The sequence below is a fragment of the Condylura cristata genome, unplaced genomic scaffold (assembly GCF_000260355.1).
Source record: "Condylura cristata isolate star-nosed mole 26May11 unplaced genomic scaffold, ConCri1.0 scaffold00018, whole genome shotgun sequence".
Classification (NCBI taxonomy): domain Eukaryota; kingdom Metazoa; phylum Chordata; class Mammalia; order Eulipotyphla; family Talpidae; genus Condylura; species Condylura cristata.
Window position 1 is genome coordinate 13,615,113 of NW_004567119.1, and position 15,049 is coordinate 13,630,161.

Genomic DNA, 15,049 nt, shown 5'->3' on the forward strand with positions numbered 1-15,049 from the left:
CAATTTAACGTCTAGCAGAATTGAGCCAGGAGCAAATAATAGTTCCCTCACGGGGAAAATGTTCTTTCCAGAAGAAAGATGTAGACTGCTTAAACGACGGCCCAGATCATTTTTAATAAAAAGATTTAAGAGTTTAGATCAGATAGATATAGTTTTATTCTTTTGTTAGGTCAGCCTGGATTTTGGTAATGCAGCTAAATTTTTGTTATCGTAGGAGGGTGAGTTCAAAATATTGTCACAGGAATCTAAAATATACATCAGCTTTGACAAAGTATCCTCAGCAAGTGGCTCGTTGTTAGGGATTGAGCTATTCTTTGATCTTGAAGGAAAGTTTTTTTTTTTTTTTAATTATTAGAAGGATCATAAGGTCTAATTTGTCAGTAACTGTAAAAGTACACATATGCATAGTACCCAATGGGGTTAAGTTGAAATATACAGACAAGTAACACATAGTTCAAGGCAAAATATTTGAAATTAGCAAACTTGGAAAAAATTCTGGCTCTATTTTTGAACTACCTATACTGGTACAAACACTAAAGACTCAATTTCATATGTATATAAGAGAAGAAAAATTTCATAATTTTGCTTTTTTCACAAAGTAATGAATACCCAAGATGTTTTAGAATCTTGGAATAAGTTGTATTTTCCAGGTTTTATCATTCTTTTAATATATTAATTTGATTTGGTGGGGGAAGGGAGGATGATGAATGACACCATGGGACACTGAGATTAAAGTGTCAACATAGAAAAACCAAGCACTAGATACATGGATTTCTGATGAGAAACTAAGAAAATAGAATGGATTAATTCTGCATTGACAAATGAAAATTACATACTTATATGCAAATTCTTCTCAACTCACAGTCAAAAATAGGTTACTTTATTATAAATGGCATCAATATTTTAAAGAGCTGAGAGGAATTAATCACTTTGAAATTAGTGATTAGTTCTTTTAACATTTGAAAATGAGCATCACAAGGCATTTGTATCATACAAAAATAAGTAAATAAACACAAACTAGAATATGCAGGACATAGGACCTTTTGGCATACTTGGAGAAGTAGAATATTTATCAATTTTAATATCAATATTTGTCTAATAACAGTATTTGTCTTTCTGGGACATTTCTAAATCTAAGCCAACCCTTTTTTTAAATTCCATTTTTCTAGTAAAGGGGATGAAGATGGGCAAAATTGGAGAAAAATAGAAGTCCTCAATTTTGTTTAGTGGCTGTTGGTGTATTGAAATTTTTGCTTTAAGATAGTCTACATAGAAAGTCATCGTGAATTAAAAAAAAATGTATTTACACACCTAGTGTTTGATATGGTTTTCTTCTACTAACTTATGCAATATGGCTGTATTACTTATATTCACTCAGATCACCTGCTCTTCTGCTCTCTGATTCTCACACTGTCTTTCATTGTGACTTGTGGAAGCGAGAGCCTGGGCATCAAGAAGGAGGAGGCAAAGCCCAAAGAAACACAAAATCTGAGGTAGAAGGGGAGCTTGGGAAAAATAGACAGAAAAAATAGGGAGCTCCTATTTTGGCTGATACAGCAGATTAATGACATTGGACTTTGAAAGAAGTGGCTGGAGGGAGAAGAAGTGAGCTCCTCATACTGATAGAAGCTCAGAGACAAAAGAGCCAAGTAGATGGTTATAAAACAGAAATGGAAAGTAAAGAATGGAACTTGCTTCTTTGGCCTGGGAACCCCAGCCGTAGGAAAACAGGAATTTTTAGTAAAGAGTAAAGAGAAAGACAGTATAGGCAAATATGGGACTCACTATATGAAAATTTCCATATAACAACTTCTTTCTCACGCAATATGAGTTTTTATCATACATTTGCAATATTGGTCATATAATCTCAATCAGGTTAACTTCCTGTTAAAAAGTGATTTTTCATTGTGTTTCTTTCTACATGGTCTCTGTACAGTTCAAGGTTGGGCACCATTTTTTGATGGAAAGCAGAGGATGCTTATATAAGTGTGAAAGGCACACAGAATTTTTGGTTGGCTGTTCTTGTAAATGGTGGTAAACTAAACAATGGCAAATACATCCTTATCACTTCTTTAATTCACTGGTGTGAGAAATGCTCTAGATTTTTTATTTCTATGCCTGGTGCTGGTGTTGTTCCTGCCAACTTTGGCTGTCCATCCCTCTATAAGGAACATTCTACAAGTTAGTTTACTCTAGAATTTACGTGGGTTGTAGTTGCCTCCTGATTTACTTATTCTTTCACACAAATACAAAAGAAACTGAATCTGCAATACCTAAAAAAAAGGGAAAAAAAAGGGAAATTATTAGTATAGTCCATTGCCTCTGTAGATGCCTTTCAGTAGCAAATGAAAACAATATTCATTTGAGTTCAGAAAGAGTTAATATCTACCAACAGATAAATCACAAGTATGCAGTACACTATTAGCACAGTAAAATACAGACCTTAATATCATGGCAAGAGCAATAAAGAACCCACTTGAAGGCTGGATTTCACTGTAATTAGCTATGTCTTTTCAATTCCGTGGGGCCATGGAATGTCATGGCACCTCTGTTCATCAGAGTAACATGATCATCAGTAAGTATATAATTCAGGAAATAAATTTCAAGAAGGATTTGGATTGCTGTATAATTACTAGCCAGGTAGGTCTTTGGACTCAAATTGGGAAGCAGGTAGGGGAGAGAAATTATCCCAACATACACTTAGTACCTGGGAGTGGGGGAAAGTGGTAGTGGTAAATGCAGAGTCATAATTGGGGCAATTATGAATCAAAGTCTGAATTACATTCTTGCAGCTTCCAGCCAGCATTTGGAGAACAGCCACCCACAGGGCCATCACTTTGAGAAATAATTTAATCTTAGTCACGGAGGTTCAGTGAAGGGCAGTAATTTATCTGTAAGTTCCAACAATGTAAAAGCCTCCAGTGATGCTAGAAAGTGGAACCTAATTGAGTTGTCAATGTTCTAGCTAAAAGATTACTCCAATGTGCATTCAAGTCAATAAATAATTTTTGAAAAATATTTTATGCAGTGATAGGACATGCCAATTCATTAACTCTGGGGTTTACCACTTTCTGGAATGACTGGAAGTGGTCACTGGAGTCAAAACATACATTTTCATATTTTCTATGCTTTTTTCATTAGTTCTACAATTTGAAAGCTCTATACATTTTAAAACATTATACTTATAATAAAAACATACATTTTTAATATTCTAATTTTATAAAATTATAGAATATAATTTTAATAAGATATTAAAATGATGGTTCTCAAATGTGACATCATTTGGGTCAACTTGATTCAGAATTATGTTGGTTTTCTAGATTTAAAGTTTTAGAATACAGATTTGAATATAGGTTTTAGAATACTTACGCCTCAATTTCAATAGTTTTTTTTTTTAGAATTTTGTAGATGACAAGGGACCTATAAAATCAGAAACAACCCTAAGGCTTAGATTTTCATGTGATGAAAGGTGATTTCTGACAATCCCTTGGCAGATATTATAGTGTCCAAATTAAGGTAATTCAGATAGTTATAAAAAATAACTGAAAGTAGGAGATATTCTTGGAGAAATTCAGACTTTTAAGTTGAATGTTTATTTGATTCTTGAAGTAGTTAACTCTGGTAAATTATTACTTTATCTTAAAAAGTTGATCTCTTACTTGTTTCTTGTTTTTCCTATCATTCCTCTTTTTTTTTTTTTTTTTGAAGACATGAATATATGCAATAGTATCTTTGTAAAGCAGTGTTTTTAATCACTCAGCTGAATGATTAACATTATTACTGTAAAAGAGATTTAAGTACACTGGAAGCATACCCTGGCCTGGGCATTCCCATAGCTTTTATATATTCAGACTATCTTCCTTGACATTTAACCTGCACTTTAGGTAAGAACGGACCACTCACCACAGATATTACTGCCCATTTTAACATGGGCATAGCCGTCCACTCCCCAAGAACTTCCCCAGGAGTTGCGGACAATCCAATATGGCGTACTTCCTACAAGACACAAAATGCTAACAGACCCTGAAAAACTCAACACTCGTCGTGAATGCATGTCTATATAAAGTTTACTTCTCGGTAAGTATAGCAGTGCTAAGAAACGGATTAAAATATATGAAAACATATCTGAATTCATTTCACGGGACACAGGAACTACATAAAATGAACACACACACACACATATTTCCAAGGAATTAGAAAAAGGGAAAAACATTGTTACATGTGTATAAAATAATAAATACTTCTCTTCTTCCAAAAATCATTTTAATTTTTCACATAGAAAATAGATGCTATTTAAATCAAGCACTTAGATGAATTCTATCACTATGGATACTTTATTTAAACAAAACACTGAGAAGGTGTTTATCCTTGGAAGTCTACTGAAAAGTTGTAAAAGTTATGATGATTTAAACATGGTAAGATAAAATTTCAACATTTTCAAGGACGGTGATTTGCCAGTGTTCAAGACAGAAAACATTGAGTTTTCTCTGCACTTACCTGTTTTATCAAACCCAGTAATGAGAACTGCATGGTTGGCTTCTCCCCTTGAGCAATGGTGCTGTATTATGCCTCCCAGGTAATCCTGCCAGCTCACTGCATCTACCACTGCTATCAAGGGGCCAAAGGAAAGAAGTACTCTTGCCATTCCATCTTCTTGGCCACTAGCAAAAGAGGGCATAATTGATTAAAGAGTTTAATTTTTAAGGCAAATATAAAAGTTATCTATTCAAACTGCATTTGATTAGTTACAAGTTTGATTGCACTTTTTGAAGATCCAAACAATGGAGGCAAAAAGAAGTCTTGTAGTGGCAGTCCTGGATCTGGAACCAGGTTGCTTCTGTATTGCTGTTCTCTTATGTGATGTTCCCATTCCTCACGTTAACAAGTGGTCCAAGATGGCTGCTTGAGCTGTAGCCATTTATTTCATTATTTTTTAAAGATTTATTTATTTATGTATACAAGAACTGGGGTGCAGGCCAGAAGTATGGGGTGGAGATTGAGAGGATTCTCCCAAGACAGTGGGAAGAGAACAGGCAGATTGATGAAGTACACTGCTGAGGGGAGAAGTGGGCAAGCCAGGAGAGGTCTACTGCGCCATGTGGATCAGCTCCCTGGCTGGGGATCAAACTTTTTCTGCAGTGGATGTGGATAGCTTCACAGTCCTGGTACTTAACCCCTTGCACCACCAGGGAGGCCCAGCTCAAGCCACTTAGCACATATTTCAGATCACTTGATGTAGAAAGAATTTTGTATCCCTGTTATGAACACTTTCCCATAAGCAACACACATTCTGCACTTAGCTATGTGCATTTAATTGGCTAGACTCAGTCTAGCCCTGGGTGGGGGGGGGGGGGGAAGAGATGGGGGGAGAAAGGGAACACAGTCTTGGACTTGGCTGGCAAAATACCCAGCTAAAATATAAGGATTCTGTTAAGGAATAAGGACTGACTAGTGTATGGACTTAACTCTCTGCCACATCCTGTAGAATTAAGAGACTCACCAACTTATTAGGGAGTGACAAATATAGAAATTATAAGAAAGAGTCACCCAAAAGTAATAACTATAACTAGATGGTACTGAATATAATTACATTGTAGAAGAATATTAAGATATCAGGAGAAGTCACTTTAGATTTTGAAGACTACAAAATACACATTTATGGCTTTCAACATGAATGTATACTGATAGGTTTTTGCACAAGTTAGACCATCAATCTTAAAAGTATTAGGTTAAACCATTATTTACATCTGTAAAGGTCAACACAGTGGGTGAAGGATACCAAGTCACTGGTATTTCAGGTCATTAAGATAGCGTTTGGTAGTTTATTGCGACAGCGAGCCATGGTAGATTAGTGGTTTGAAAGAGTAAATAATCCCTCATCAGGTCCATCTGAGATTGTTTCTATCCAGGGGGATATTTTGTCCAACATGGATGGAAAGACAGTCTATTATCTTTTGTGTTCATATATAGTATATAGAAAAAATACACCACCCATGTTTTTGTCTCAAGGCCTTTGCACTGTGCTTGGAATGAAAGGCTTAAGTTCCCACACTCCTTCGTCTTTATAAAAATGTCCAAAGCTCAGCAGCTGACAGCTCCCTGACAGCAAATTTCTAAGACTGTCCACTCCTCCCTCCCCCATCATGGTTTCTCTTCTTCCCATGGTTAGATCTGATTTTCCTCAGAAGTCATTAAATCAAATATGCTGTACATAGTTTGATTTTCTTTGTTTGCAGCCTGTCTCCATCAGAGAAACATCACCCTGAGGGCAGGGATTTTAGTTGTTTTGTTCACTGCTGAATTCCTAGAACCTAAAGCAGTGTTTAAAATATTTGAATTTGTAAAAACCAGTTTTCTTGTGGAGTCTTACATCATTAGCTCAGCAATGTGTTGCACGAATTCTAGCAGGACCACTTCCTTCTTAGTCAAAGGGTTGGTTCATTAATGTTTCATGCCTCATACCACTGACCTCAGACTGCATCTTCTCTCTCTCTCATACCTGTTCTTTGTTTTCTTGTTAACTTTTTTTGAATTCACTACTCATGATAAGGGATACCCTGAATCCTTTTTAATTTTGAACATTTACTTCCTTTTGTTCACGCATGCACCTCATATTCTCCAGGAACTGTTAGCTTCAGAAGTACACTTTCTCATTTTAAAAGCGCTATCTTTATCTTCAAAGGAGATGTTGCCCAGTTTACTTGGTGCCCTGCACATTTTATTATAGATTACATGTCACTTTCTGTCCTTGACAATGGGGCTGTCTGGTACCTACAGTCACTCCAAGAGCCTGTGTTGCAGATGGGAGCTGTGCTGCCCCCGACCAGATCTCTGACAGTCTTATGCCTATTTCCAGCGGCTCCATTTTGTGTAGGGATGCAATTTCACCCTTGATTTCCTTTTGATCCCATGGGTAGATGCCATCTGGAGCAAGGGATTCTTTGTTATTCAGTATCAGAAAGCTGTAAGGCAGTCTGTCACCATATCTGAATTTATTTTCTCTTTTCATAGACACTGCAAGATTAACTTCATATCTAAAATTTTTAAAAAAGCAAGTCAGCAGTTGATGGAGCTTCTGACCTTATCATCATGAAAAACCTATTTTGCACCTTATCAAGTAATCACAAGGAATTTCAAGTTGACTTTTGAGTTTTTCATGTGCTTTTAAAATAGTTTCATGGCTTTTCTTCTGAATCTGTCCTGCCAAGTTCCAACACAGTTCTCTTCCTCAGCCTTCTGAGTCTATCTCTTTATTCCAACTGCACTTACATGGACCCCACACAATCTACCTCCAGAATATACCCATCCCTACCTGCTTCTAATGCAAAAGCTTCAGTTTATGCTGCTATTATAGGAAATCCCATGAAAATACAAGGAACACTGAGGAGATTTGAGCTGGATCATCCACTCAATGCAATTTTGATAGATTCAACAGTAATACTAAATGCTAATGTTAATAATGATACCTAAGACTGGCAAAGAAGCATTAGTACTTATAAGTAATACCTTAAACTGGATTTAAGTATGTTTATTTAAGTTAGTTATTACTCTTGTAATGATACATGGGGAAATAAGTAGAAACAACATCCACAGTCTTCCATGGTGATTGTCAATTAGTCTCTCTTATGAAAAACAGATTTCAAAACAATGAATAGTACACAGTGATGCCTCAATCAAGTAATTCATTCTGAACAGTCAACAGATCATACCTGAAAAAATAGAGACCAAAATACAATAGCATATTACCTGTAGTCATATGCAGAATAATCTTTGATTGAAAATCCAGAAAGTGAATCAGAAAAGTAATGGCACAGTCCATTTTGTGCTTTAAATGGATATTCTGATTCTCTCACCAGTTTCACTTTCATCTGAAAGAAAATCATCATCAAAAAGATTCTGTTATACAACTGTAATAGAAGTAAGATTCAGCTTCACTACATCTCCATCATGTGAGTACTTCAGGTTATTACAACCTGAAATTAAACATTCAGGTGTTGGCCCTCCCTGGTGGCTCAGCGGGTTAAAGCACAGCACTGAGAATCTAAAGCCATCTCCGCCTGAGTTCGATTCCCGCCTGCCCCGGAGGTGACCACATGGCGTGGCAGACCTCTCCTGACCCGCCCGCTGCTCCCCTCAGCAGTGTACTTTGTCGATCTGCCTGTTCTGCTCCCCACTCTGTCTCTGGTGAAGCCTCTCGCCGCCCCTGAGCTTCTGGCCTGTACCCCAGTTCTGTATGCACAAATAAATAAATCTTAAAAAAAAACAAAAAAACAAAAAAACAAAAAAACATTCAGGTGTTTATGCTAAACATCCTAAGTGATTAGATCAATATATTTCTTTCCCTTTTATCCTGCTTATCCTGTGGCTGCATTATAGCCCCTGGAACCCCTGCTGATCTGAAAATACACTCATCTCAGCTGCCTCATAAGGGTACAATGTGGGAATCCACTTTTCCTTCCAGGCCTCTGGTCCGGGGTTACCAACACTTGGAGAGTCACTCAGCATAGTGGTCTGTGCCAGGCAGCAGTCAGCTGCCCACTTCTCTCTGGGACATACTTTGGCATATATACCTATTTTACAGTTGTCTCAACAGAATCCTCCCTCTCTGGAAGGGAAGGGCTCATAAAGTGTATGAGCAACTTTTGACACTCAATGACAAAATATGGCAAATGAACAGAGAGATATTTAGGTTTGGGGAACAAGCCGAAGCTTATTAACCTTTTACACAGCACAATAGCAGCCTCATCGGCTGGTTTCACACTGTGGAAGCTGCACCTTAGACATTGTCAGAGAGTGTTCTAAGGACCCCAAGCTACGGTGCTGTGCTGAGTAAAGTCCTCCGGGGAGGGAGAAGAGGTAAGATTCAGTGCTGGTTCAGCTACTGATTTGGCAACGTGACCTTACCTGTTAGGTCACATTTCCCCATCTACATAGCGAACAACTCAACTAGCTTATTTCTAATGTTCTCTTTAACCTCAACATCAGAAATTTTAAGTAAAGTTATAATCAGACACGCTCATCTTTCTGGGTCATGTGACCTGTATCTGAAGAGAAAAAGAACATACTTTGCCTATTAAGAAATACTGAAAACTAAGCACAAATAAATTTCTGCATGATTGATTTGCATGGAAGCAATCAGAAAGATCTTCTGATTTATTCAAGATTTGGTCATCACTCTTTCCAAACCTGATCACATTATCTAGTATATGAAAATAAAATGTCTGAAATAGAAGCACAAGAAAGACTGAGAGAATAGTTACCTTCTTCAGCCAGTTGAGAGCATTCAGGGGAGACCCTCCATTGCAGCCGTAGTTGTCATAGGAACAGTCGATGACCTGCTGAACACTGAGGTCTTCCAGGGGTTCCCCTTTTATGGCAAAGGCAGATTCCACCGCACCCACCACACTGAAGGCCCAACACCCACCACACTGTTTAAAAACAGAAACAGAGTAGCACTATGATAAAAAATGTCAAATCAAGTGCACCAGTTCTGACCATAAATGAGAACAATCATTTTTCCAACAGCGAACAGGGCTTATATGGCAACAACACAACAAAAGAGAGGGAAGCTTACAACGTAAGTTCTATGAAACCCATGGGCATTCCCAAAACCCAAGGCTGCAGACAGCTTCAGAGTGCTGTGCTTTAACCCACTGAGCCACCAGGGTGGGCCCGGGACTTAACAGGCTTCTTAACCATCTAAGTCGTGTGAGACCAGGCTGCCAGGCTGATTGCCTTCTGACTTTTCTTTAACATGCTACTAAGTTTTGAATGTTGTGCGCTAATCTCATTTCTCCCACAATCCCTTTTGCTTTTATGACGTGATTTTGCAGAGATGGTGATTTAGGCAAATCACCATATAGCAAAACTGACTGTATTTTAGAGGAGCACAGGTAGACACCATATGTTGGAGGTGGGAATGGGGGTTTTCTGGATGGGTTGAAAGGATGAGGCAAGGGAATTCAAGTGAGTAGGGTATACTGTTGGTAAATGTATCTGGTTTTATGCTCCTTTTTCACTGTTGTTTTCTTCTGAAATTCAGGTTCACTTCTCTAATCTTCCATATGCTGCTGTAGAGGAGACTGGGTGACTGTTACCACCTCTGAGTGGCTGTCACCTCTGTGCCAGTGGCTGGTGGCAAGGGAAGTTACTGAGAACATATTAAGTAAGGTCTACGTTCAGAATAAAAGTTAGCTTTGGAATCAGCCTCATTCCATCAGACATTCCCTCCCATTATCATTGTGGGTGACTGGGTTGTGGTTTGACCTGTGGAAATGATGGTGCCATTGCAAGTCTGATAGAAGCCACCTTCAAAGGGGACTTCAGCTACGATGACCCAAGAACAAAGACTGACCACTTACCATCTGCTGGTTCCTCACTTGAGTCACAACATGTTTGTCCCGCCAGTCAAATCTTAATGGCAAAGACACGTTGGAGATGGACTTCCACTCTTCTGCTGGGTATGTGGGAAATCTGGAGGTTGTGCTTCTTAAATAGATAGCTGAGTGGAGCATGCAATGAAAAGACAACGGATATTATGGGATGGGGAGGGATTCTTTATGGAGGAACTTTTTGAACACAAAACAGTAGCTTTCTAGCTTTCTAGTGGAGACTGTCTCTTGTGGTTTTCGTGGGTGCTTCTTTATAACATAAAATGCATTCAGCGAAAGCTACAAAACATAAGACTCTTACAGTAGTGGTTGGGCTGGCACATAAAAGGCTGTTTGGTAGAACCTAGCCAATAATCATCATTTGTTTTCTAATAACCCAAGGGACCATGAATAGAAAAAGTAATAGGAAAAAACAATAGACACAAAAGGTGAAGCACTGTTCTATATAAGTACATGGAAATATTTCTCATTAACAATATTTAGTGCTTAAGCACTATAAATAGAAGACAGTAGCCATGACTTTCTTTCAGCACCTGTTGATGCTTGACACTTAATAATTACTGAATGTATGTTAATCATGACTCAGCTTACTACACTTAGAATTAAACAGTGCCTCCAAAATGAAAGGATCAAGTTGAAACCAAGAAACGAGTCAGCTAACAGCATCATCACACCAGACCTTTAAACTCTCCAGGAAACAAATGAGAAAACTGATTTGATCCATAGATGGCAGTGGAGTTCTCATGAGGAAATAAAGAATTTAAGTATCGATGTCTATTCAGACTTTCCTAGAAAAGAAAAAAAGAAAGTCATTAGGTTTAAAAAATCCCAAGTAATTTATTGTTTTATTTTTAAGCCTCTGTGGAAGTGCTATTCGTTTACATACTTGCCAGTGCTTTCGGATGTGTAGGGTCCCCCCACCCGCCCATCTGGTCACCACCAAGGCAGCCACAGTCCACCATCATCCACTAAGGCCTCTCCCTGTTCTTTCCCCTCCCCTTCCCGCTGCCTCTGGAATCCTCAGGTCTACCTATGGTCAGCTTTAAAAAGTTGGTTTTCACTAACTTGGGCATATTTTTCAAATGTAAAGCCAAACTTTGATTTATTTTCTGGACATCATAATGCAAAATTGTATATGAGAATCAGATCAGATTTATAAATCTTTCATATTAAAACTACTATCTTATTCCAGGAATATTTTTGAGGCTTGAAAAGGTGTGTTTTACTCATTTATATTCTCCACTAAGTATGCTGAGAACACTAAAGATGGATTTGCTAAATGTAGTGAAAGGGGAATGGCAAATAAACGCCAATAGTAGTGTCACCATAGACACTTATGTGATTAAACAATTATGAATTAGAAATGTGTCTTTGTATTTCCCAGCACTGTTAGGAAGCATGAAAAGAGGAATGGGTAAATTATGAATAGCCAAATCTGATTACATAAGAGTTTTATAGACATCTCTGTCTCATTTAAGGTAAAAACACTTATGAAAGAGATGCAATCCTGGAAAGGTGTAGGGAGATAGATGAGCTTATCTACCTGGAGGAAAAGCACAGAGGACCATTATTTACAGATGCCTTAGCTCTGAAGTTTGCAATCATTTATCTTGTCTTTTCTGTGTCTTGATTTCCTAATACTAACCACTGGTAGGATAAATAAAACACCAGAGGAGCACTATTTGGTAAGTTGCCAACTGTAGCGCTTCTATATCTGTCAGTGCTCTTGGGTCTCTGTTGTGCTTTTGTTTTATGAACCTCATGAGCAGAAGTTCTGCCTGTCTCATTCACCATTATGTTCCCTACAGCCAACACATGCTGGGCTCACAACAGGTAATTAATAGCTGTTGGGTGAATGCATAAGTGACATTTTGCATAAGTTGTGTCCTGAATAGCTTCAGGCTGCTTATTTTTTAGTAAATTTTCACTAATTTATCATAGTCTTGTTTTTGCCTTATTAAGCATGCCTGGACAGATGGTTAAGAATGAACTAACAAGGCTACTAAGTTTTATACATTTAGAAATCATCTTGATGAGGTGGAGCTTTGAAGATAATTTGGAGAGGGGATGCAGACATACCAAAGAAAAACTAGGCAAGCACACCTCTGCCATGTGACAAACTAAGTCAGAGAGGAATTCAGAGACTTATTCATAAAGTAGTGATGAGCCATCTTTGTGAGCTGGAGAATCAAGGGCAGCAGCCCCGAGGACACAGGACATTAAGAATGAACAGGAAAGCAGGGGCAGTTAGGAGAAGTAGCCGCACGGGCCTCCCCATCTAGAGAGCTTGCTGGGTGCTGAGTTCCCAGAATCCCACTGAAGGAGCCAAAGCCACCGCTACTCCTAGCAGCGGAATGAACAGGTGTGCTCACTTATTTTGAAATTAGTTTCTGAGGAATGAGTCGCTGATAGACGCTTCCGTGGACTACACTGTGATCTAGGACACCATCCCCAAGCTTTCTTCTTTCTTACCATCACAAAGAAAAAGAAAGAACAAAGGAAAGTGAAGATGCTATTAGGGCCATCAGGAGTGACAGGCCAGCACTACTGAGGCTTCAGACATTAGCAGAAAAATACTGTGCCTTTATGGCAGTAAGTTTGACAATCTGTATGAAATGACCATGCTCCTTGAAAGATACAAATGCCCAGAGTCAAATGTAGAAGAAATAGAAATGTGAACAGCCCTTTGTCAGCTAAAAGCAGTCCATACAAAATTGGAGGTGAACACACAAAGAAAATTCTAGGCCTTCATGGCTTCATGGCTGAACTCTCTAAACTAAAAAAGAATTAAGACCAGTCTTACATACATTCTATGAGAAAATAAAGGAAAACAATTTACAATTCAGTTTGTAAGACTGGGACTACCTGCGCTTTGAAATCAGACAGGGACAGCTCATGGCAAAAGGAAAACAAGAACAACAAGCTACATACCAACAGTCCTCAAGAATACAGAGATAAAATTCTTAACAAAATACTAACAAAACAAATGTGACCATACATGCATAGGGCAGTATGCCCTACCAAACAAGCTCACTCATTCAAAATTAATCAACAGAGTATATACTATGCTAGTGGAACAAAAGAGGAAGGAAAACTATATGTCAGTTTCAATAAATGAAAAAAAAAATGGTTGACATAATTCAACTTCCTATCATGATGAAAATTCTCAGCCAGCAGTGAAAGGAACTTCTTCAAACCGTTTGAGGAAACCTATGGAATACCCATATCAACCAGAAGTCAACGTCTATGAAAGAATCCCTCTTGTGAGCTGCTCTGTCCTTGGCAGGTGAGGACTCCAGTTGTATCAGTTATGCTGAGTCCCTTCTGCAGCTGACAGATGTTTGCAATCTAGTACCAAAAGTAAACAATCTGAACAGGAAGGACTCAGCTTCCCCTCCCCACCCCCACCACCAATACCCTCTACCTCCTTCTTTTGACTCTGTAATACCACTCATAATATTAAAGTACTGCTCTAGAGAATTCTGAAGGAAGTGTATGGTTCAAGCCAGGAACAAACTACAGGCAACAAAAGCCTTGTTCTCTAGCAACTGCACCCATACTTCTGGCTTTGAAAATTAGAATTGAACTCAACAGCAATACAATGGAGATAAAAATTACACATTTTGGTTTGGGAAAGAGATGGGAGTGAAGAGAATTACCAAGGCTGGATTCCCACACACTGCAGCATTTCAGGGGAGAGAGGAGCAAGGTCCTATTGAACAGACCTGTAGAATACCACATGAAATCTCAAGAAAACAGGAAAAAACACACACATTTCTCATCTGCAGCATTCCTGACATCAACCTTATTTTTGATTCAGAATGAATTTTCTTTTATGATAAATGATGATAATAATACCTATGAAGAGTTTTTAAAAAAATCATTAAATACGACCAGGCATATATATTGATAGAACATAGTGAAGCAAAGTCAAGGTTAGTACCAGTTGCACTTTCCCTCGGTTTCAAGAAAAACCTTACTTTTATTCAGAGGACTGGTCTGCTCCAGAGTTTTAATAATGGGGTAAAATCCAAACATGGTTATAATAAGCATGAAAAAGCATGACAAAAATGATTACTATTACCAAATAAATTGATAAGAAGAGGAAATACTTTCCCTTCCTTTCAATTCGTCCCCACCACATCAGGAAGAAGTTTTTAAGGCGCGGCCCTAGCTTAAAAAGCCCCAGTTAAACAACCACAACAACAAACCCAAGTGATCAATGAGTACAACTCTCTGAATTTGCTAAATGCAGGAGGTTCTTTGTTTATAAACTTCTGATCACCACGGTAGGGCACTAGCGCCCCCTCCGGGAGAGAGACGACAGGTGTCTGTCTTCCGCTTACTTCTGGTTCCCGTTAACGCGACCACTAGAACTTCCGAGGGGGGGGGGGGTGTGCTAAAAAAGGGTGGGTGACCTTTTCCACCGAGAATACTTTGGACATACCCATCCATCACTTTTGGGGCCGCCTAGAAACCCGCACCACTAGATCTCAGCGGGGAAATCAATCCTTGGGTTAGCAGGGCCAGGGAGAGCGCGACGGCCTGGCGCAGGGGGCTCCCGGGGAAGTTCCTCCGGCTCAGCACCCCCCTGGCAGCCCCACACCGCAGGCCAGGTGACCGCCGGGAGCGTCGGCTCCCCGGGGCCCCGCCGCCCC

The 15,049-nt window shown here is 38.8% G+C and overlaps 1 protein-coding gene across 1 annotated transcript in view; it reads right to left on the minus strand.

Annotated features, from left to right (window-relative positions):
- Positions 1–138: 138 nt before the first annotated feature.
- Positions 139–15,049, minus strand: part of CTSO (cathepsin O) — a 17,894-nt gene continuing 2,983 nt past the window's right edge. The window contains exons 4-10 of the mRNA XM_012726760.1: positions 11,071–11,179; positions 10,362–10,501; positions 9,261–9,428; positions 7,747–7,868; positions 4,498–4,661; positions 3,904–3,996; positions 139–2,273 (exon numbers count right to left, since the gene is read on the minus strand). Coding sequence (XP_012582214.1) covers positions 2,239–2,273; positions 3,904–3,996; positions 4,498–4,661; positions 7,747–7,868; positions 9,261–9,428; positions 10,362–10,501; positions 11,071–11,179 — 831 coding nt within the window. The 3' untranslated portion in view covers positions 139–2,238. The remainder of the gene's footprint in view (positions 2,274–3,903; positions 3,997–4,497; positions 4,662–7,746; positions 7,869–9,260; positions 9,429–10,361; positions 10,502–11,070; positions 11,180–15,049) is intronic.